Source organism: Eurypyga helias, unplaced genomic scaffold, assembly GCF_000690775.1.
Source record: "Eurypyga helias isolate BGI_N326 unplaced genomic scaffold, ASM69077v1 scaffold12611, whole genome shotgun sequence".
Lineage (NCBI taxonomy): Eukaryota > Metazoa > Chordata > Aves > Eurypygiformes > Eurypygidae > Eurypyga > Eurypyga helias.
Window position 1 is genome coordinate 485 of NW_010228976.1, and position 7,235 is coordinate 7,719.

General features: G+C 42.0%; 1 protein-coding gene across 1 annotated transcript; it reads left to right on the forward strand.

Moving 5' to 3' along the window:
- Positions 1-1,400: 1,400 nt before the first annotated feature.
- On the forward strand, positions 1,401-4,336 carry LOC104516027 (inhibitor of apoptosis protein; the record flags this gene model as incomplete). Its single annotated transcript, XM_010160222.1, has 4 exons — positions 1,401-1,643; positions 2,789-3,043; positions 3,173-3,214; positions 4,060-4,336. Coding segments are annotated over 4 exons (734 nt in total), but the record flags the coding sequence as incomplete, so codon positions are not given.
- Between the last annotated feature and the right edge of the window lie 2,899 nt (positions 4,337-7,235).

A 7,235-nucleotide genomic window follows, 5' to 3' on the forward strand; every position in this document is an offset into this window, starting at 1 on the left:
CCTGGCTTGCTTGTGCCCTACCATGTTGTCACTCCAACAGACCCCATGAGGAGCAGGGTTTGTGAATACAAGGCTGTTGCTATCTCTCTGTAGAGGGCCTCATCCACTCACTCATCCTGGCCAGGTGGCCTGTAGCAAACTCCTACTACTGTGTCCCCTCTCCCTGCCCTCCCTTTAATCCTGACCCATAAGCTCTAGGTCAGCTCCTCATCCATCCCCAGGTGGAGTTCCACACACTCCAGCTGATCTCTGACATAGAACGCACCCCCCCCCCTCCATGTCTCTCCTGCCTGTCCTTCCTGAAGAGCCTGTATCCTTCCATTCTGACACTCCAGTCATAGGAGCCATCCCACCACGTTTCCACGATGCCCCTGAGGTCACAGCCCCTCACTTGTGCACATGCCTCCAGCTCCTCTTGTTTATTCCCCATGCTCTGTGCGTTTGCATGGAGGCGTTTAAGGTGGGCCCCGATGAAGGTGGCTGATCAAAGTTAGGTAGCTTTGATACATGGACAAACTTCAAGGAAACATCTTTAAGAGATCTTGTCCTTAGTTTTCTTTATTTTCATACTAGCAGCTCATAATAAGATTTTTGGTTTTGAATGCTTGGCATCTGCTGTATTTTGTGGTTTTTAGTTTCATGGTTGGGTTAAGCAAAACAGACCAATTTGGTTTTTGTTAAATTGACCAAAGATGTTGAATTTGGCGGAACAGTTGCCGGAGGGTGTCATGACTATGCAGTTATGCAGCTCCAGTTTTAGACACACAGCTAGGTGGATGCTCGGAGTTGAGCAGCAGTGGTCAAGGAGAGGGTAGAGAAACTGATAACGTGGAGTCTTTCTGAACTGGACTGTAGTTAGGGTGGAAATAAACTGCTCCCAGAGGGTGAGTGAGTTGTGCTATCATAGTCCCTGAGTCAGAATCCCATATATCTGGTGCTTAGTAAGTGAATGGAAAATAGTGATCAAGAGCTGGAACAGAGCAATTGTTTGTACTACAAACTCTGAACTTTGATTTCCCTGCTCTCCCCTCCCCCACAACATTTTTCAAGGCTGAAGTTAGAAATGACTAAGTATATAAAATAACTGCTAGGACACAATAGAATTCTCTGTGGTTTCTCTGGACCATCCTAGATTTTAGTGAGGCCTGACATGAATTGGGGTTTTATCCTGGATGCAGTCCAACTGAATCTAAGTAACTGGCTTCTATTTTAAAAACAAGTTACTCAAAAAAACCAACCAAACAAAAAAACCAAAACCCTCTGTTTAACCACTGAAACATTTTAATGCTCAGTATTCATGTGTCTGTGCAAGTGTGTAGGTAACATTGATGTGTCCTACTTCTGGGTTGTGTAGGTATTTTATTCTTCTGTTACACACGGTGCTTTTTCCCATTGATTAGTTATTCATTTTGAACCTGGAGAGAGTCCTTCAGAAGATGCGATCATGATGAACACGCCGGTGGTTAAAGCTGCCTTGGAGATGGGATTCAGTAGAAGGCTGGTAAAGCAAACCGTGCAGAGTAAGATCTTGGTGACTGGAGAAAATTACAAGACTGTTAATGATCTTGTCTCCGACCTGCTCACTGCTGAGGATGAGAAGAGGGAGGAAGAGAAAGAAAGACAGTTTGAAGAAGTGGCGTCAGGTATGCATAAGGCATAAGTGAAAGTGAAAGCAGAAGTGGTGTCTTATGTATAGGTTTTACAATTGCTTTTATTAGCAAAGTGATTTAGTTTAATTGTTATTGGATCAGCTTTTGTAAAAGCATTGTCAGGGTGTCTGTGTGGAACTAGCAGTCTGGGAATTGTCTCATTCCTTTTCAGGAGGATGGTTCATACAGGTGCCTAAGGGTTCAGAATCACCATATTTTCTCATCAGGAATAGAGCCTTTTTTTTTAATTTACAGCCTTTTATTGCTGTTAAGAAAATGAACCAAAATACTATACTTGACACACTCTACTAATTTTTTTTAATAATTTGCCTGCTCTTTAAGCTACTTGAGTTGGTGAGCCACCATATCCACCTCTTAGAAGAGGCTGTGAACTTCTACCAGTTTAGATTCTATAAAATGGCCAAAGGTCTGCTTCTCTGTGTCTGACTCAACCACATAGGTCAGCTGCTTAAGTGTTTGTCTTTAACACTTCCTATTGTTTTGAAGCCTAAAACAGTACTTCTGTTTCTGATTCTCTGAAACAGTAATGAAGCTTCTCAATTATAAACTGAATTCTGACTGCTTCTTTCCTACTTGCATGTTCTATCAAAAAAGTTTAGATGGATTCAGCCAATAAATCTTTATGGAAATGATTTTTTTGTTGCTGTTTGTGATAGCAACACTCGAGAGATTATTTTGTTAGTCTGTGCTTTACTTGCACATAGTTCTGTTGGACACCCTTTAGAAAAGCTTGATTCAGTTTACATCTCGGACATGACCTTGACTGCAACGGTCTGAAGTGAACCTGTTGGTTGTCAGTGAGTTAGTGTTGGTGTTAGGCAGAGATAGTTTGGGATTTTTTTTTTTAAACTCTGTAGAGAACTTACGTCTTGCTAGTGTGAAGTTAGCCAAGATCCCCTCAGATAATTTACCCTAGAGATGTGAGCAGGAGGTGAAAAGGCTTCAGCTCAGAACTTTCCAAGTCTGCTCTGTATGAGAATACCACTAAAACTTACTGCAAGTGCTTGGGTAGCAAGCGAACCTTTCAAGTAGAGGTTAAAGAATGTATCAATTTATTGGTAAGCAGAAATGCAACTTGGAGTAGTGTATTCCTAACAAACATCCCCTTTGCGTTCCAGATGATTTGTCCTTAATCCGGAAGAATCGAATGGCTTTATTCCAGCGTTTAACATGCGTACTTCCCATCCTTGGGAGTTTACTATCAGCTAAAGTGATAACAGAACTTGAGCATGATGTTATTAAGCAAAAGACGCAGACACCGTTGCAAGCAAGAGAACTGATAGATATGGTTCTAGTGAAAGGAAATGAAGCAGCCAGCATATTCAGAAACTGCCTGCGAGATTGTGACCCTGTACTGTACAAAGATTTATTTGGTATGTCTGTCTTTAAAGAATATAAGTTTATGGAATTCTAACCAGTGCTGTTATAGTAACCTGAAGATAAAGAATCAGATACTGTTTGAATATAGAACAGTCAAATGATTAGGTTTTTTTCTATTTCAGTGGAGAAGAACATGAAGTATGTTCCCACAGAAGATGTTTCAGGTACCTTAAACTTTACCTTCTTACTTTAAAGAGTACTGTGGGACAAATGGCTAACAACATAAAGCAAACGACTTTTGGTTAAGAAATAGGGAGAGGGTAAAGCATAAAACCTAATTTTGCTCTGGTAAGATGGACTTACCTGTAAAAGTTAAGTGCATGTGCAGACTTGCAAGCAAGTCTATCTGCTATAAACTATATCCTGCTCTTTGCACGTGCTTTTGCACCATAGGAGGTAGAGCCTTATGGAGCCTAACAATTCAAGCACATGCTGGGCTTGATCCTGGTACAAGCTCTCATTCAGGCATTTGGCAAAGGCTGGACATGAATAGTAGGTTAGAACTTCGCAGCAGGTATCATCACTACTTGTCCAGAGGGGGTTATAGGTGTCCTAAAATCTAGCTTGACCAACAGCTGGGTAGATAAAAACTCATTGGACATGGGAGTTGGATATGCTCTGGTTCTTGGTCCTGTAGTTTAATATGTTAATAGACTGCAGACAAGTATACAAGCCTGAATATAGCTCACTCCACCAGTCAGGCTGTGCGCTGTGCTTCTAATATCAAAGCATGTGAAGTACAGCATCTGCCAAAATGTAAACACTGGTTCGCCTCTAGAACTGCGGTTGGCCTCCAGTCCCTGAGCTGTTTGTCTCGCTGAAGTGGAAAGTAAAGACCAGTTCCTTGCATACTGCTTTCTGAGCTCTGGAAAATGTACTTACTTTCTCACTGCCATCTATATTTAGTGAACACAGATAGGGAAATAAGGATGAAACAGAACAGGGCTGTATTCTGATCAGAATGTACATATATCCAGGCTTCCTAAATATCTATTTAACTTTTTTCCAGGTTTACCTATGGAAGAACAATTAAGAAGATTGCAAGAGGAAAGAACATGTAAAGTTTGCATGGATAAAGAAGTTTCTATAGTTTTTATTCCGTGTGGTCACTTAGTGGTATGCAAAGAATGTGCACCGTCCCTTAGAAAGTGCCCTATTTGCAGGGGGACAATAAAGGGTACAGTTCGTACATTCCTTTCGTAAAGAGGGGAACTTGCAAAATGCCTTTGTTCCTTGTCATTTTCAACTGCTGAAGCTTAATCCAGCAGTGTCTTAAGAATGGAAAATTGTGGTACAGGAAATGATTAATCAACTACACTCTTGTGTAATAGTGAACAGCATCATCATCATGAGTCTACCGGGACTTCCTTGCCAAAGAGTGTTTCTGTTCATGAAAGTTAGCTCAGCTCTAACGTGAGGGTTTAGCTTTCCTGTCTGAGTAAGGTAAAGCAGTTTCACTAGCGTGCCCTGGTGTCACTTCAGAAACTTTCTGGTGAAGGTCTTAAAATGGAGCTTGGCATAACTCCTCTCACGATTTTCCTCCATGTAGATGTGAGGATTGCTGTTTATTAATAACTAATACTAATTAACTTCAGTTACTGTTTTGGTTCTGGTTTGGCTTTCTTGTGGGCTGGAAGAGAAAAGAGGCTAACCCTTGCAGGAACAGCAGGGGTCCTTAAAGTTTTGTTCATATCTAGATATTTGTGTAATGTGTGTTAATAATAGTTTATATGAAGACAATTAAAATATTTCAACTTCTCAGATGAGTGCCAGTTTACTCTGTTCCCACTGTGAGCTGCAGCGGCAAGAATGCTGTCTTTTCCTGACAAAGGGTCAGGGTGGGGTTTTTTGTGTGGTTTTCTTTTCCTGCAGAAGTACAATAAAACTTAGTTCTGTGTGTCTTTCATTTCTGAACAGGGAAGTGAGCTTCTAGGCTGCTTGGTATAGGGAGTTCAGATTTTCATCCCTATTTAAAAACAAACCCTGCTTTAAAAAAAACACAAACCCCAAACCACCCACAAACTCCCCCCTCCCCCAAAAAACCCCACTAACATCATCTGATATTTGCTTCTGTCTTTTTTTGAAGGATAGAAATCCTGGCCAGGAATGGTCCTGATGACCCTAGAGATGAGGCAGAGGGGAGCTGTACAGCAGCATAGCCTTTATGCTGGGCCTTAAAATGTAAAAACTACTTTTCTGTATTTTGTAGTGATTGTGCAATTGAATATTAGGATCTTCTACCTGCCTCTGTAGTCTTGGGCCTTGTTTTGTAAGGTGGTAGTATAGGGACTCCTATTACTGTTTTCAGCTTTGTATCCCTAGAGTTGCATAGCATATACATATGAGCACTTGCCCTCTGTAGGTATTTCCCAAGGATTTCATGTCAGTGGAAGGATAATGACATCAGCTCCTGCAGTTTGGCTCCAGTTAAGTCAGTCATCTTAATGCCCCATGTGCAAATAAATTTCTGTTCATACTTAGAGATGTATGAACATCTGTATTTCTGGCATTTGTATAGATCTTTGCTGCTGTACATCTGGGCTGTAATTTAATAGAAGTTCCCCCTCTGGAGTCTGTGAAAAAAACCTCTGGGTCTCCAGCTGTAGTCACCTGACATCTTGAGAATCTGTCCACCACGTTTGGAATTCAGTTGGTGTGGAGTTGTGTGTTATTCTAGCATGGCTGCAGCATTGAATCAAAACCTTGGCAAGCTAAAAAGGGCCAAACCCATCCACTTCTGTGTTGTTTATGTGATTGAGACTGACTTGTTGGCAGATTCAGAATGTTTCCATCAGTAAGACTGATGCAGAGCGAGGGTACAGACCTTCTAGTTACTGTCTGTTTGTCTCTGCCCTGTATCCCAGCAGTACCTCCTGGGCTCAAATCTCTCTCAGAATACTACTGGAGATACTAATTTTGAAGAAGGTTTGCTTTGCTGTCTGGGGTGTGTGTGTAAGAAAGAGTGGTCAGGCACTGGAACAGGCTGCCCAGGGAAGTGGTGGAGTCACCATCCCTGGAGGTGTTCAAGGAATGTGTAGATGTGGCGCTTGAGGACGTGGTCTAGAGGGTACGGTAGTGTTGGGTTGATGGTTGGACTGGATGATCTTATAGGTCTTTTCCAACCTTAGTGATTCTGTGAGTCTCAACTGGTTTGTGAACATTTTTAGTGTGAATTCAGCAATACTGGTGTTCGTTCCATCCTTAACTGTTGATTGGCTTGCTGTAATTCTTTTAAATGTGGACTTTGGGCCAGCTTTACACGTGCAGATCTTCACTTCAATTTTGGTGTTAACCTAATCATTTCAAACCTAGCATGTAGTTTTGAACAGCTTTGCTTAAACATCCTTTTATGCTTTTCTGCTTTTCTTTCTAAAGACTCTTGTGTAGCAACTTTAAAAAGTTGTCAAACATGAAAGCCTGTTAAGAAATAAACTTGTCAAGGCATGACTTGAAATGTGATGTTCAGATGCAGGAATTAATTATATTAGAACCAAGTACACTATCTGGTGGTTCTGCAGGGGGAGCTGGGGAGGTCAGGCTCACCTGAAGAGTGCAGAATTGCTAGTATGTAAGCATTGTTTCTGAGCAGGGAAGGGGGTATGGAAAAGCATAGCAGCAGGCAGACTTTCCCAGCAATGCATTTTTCTGTGGAACTATATGGGGTTAGAGTGTTGGAAACACTGCAATTACTATGTATAGGTCAGATGACATGATATCCAGGGCTTTAAAAATTGAATGATTGGGGTGTTCGGTGTCATTTGTGATGCCTGGGGGTATCTCAGGACCCACAGCAAACCTCTCAGCCCTGGTTGGTGAGTGTTTTAAATGTCCTGGGCAGCTCCAAACAGCGCAGGCTGCCTGCATCTAGGCACCTGAACTGCTTTCTAAGAAGTGGAAGAACTTACTCTGCAAACTCTTGCTTACCATTCTTTGACCTAGTTTTGGCAGGAAGGCTGATCTAGGTTACGGCTTTCCACCATTCCCCACTAAAGTGACGGTGGTTGCCCTGATCAGTAATGCTGTATGTCAGTGGTGATGCTCTCCTCAGTACTATCATAGAATCATGGAATGGTTTGGGTTGGAAGGGACCTTAAAGACCATCTAGTTCCAACCCCCCTGCCATGGGCAGGGACACCTTCCACTAGACCAGGTTGCTCAAAGCCTCATCCAGCCTGGCCTTGAACA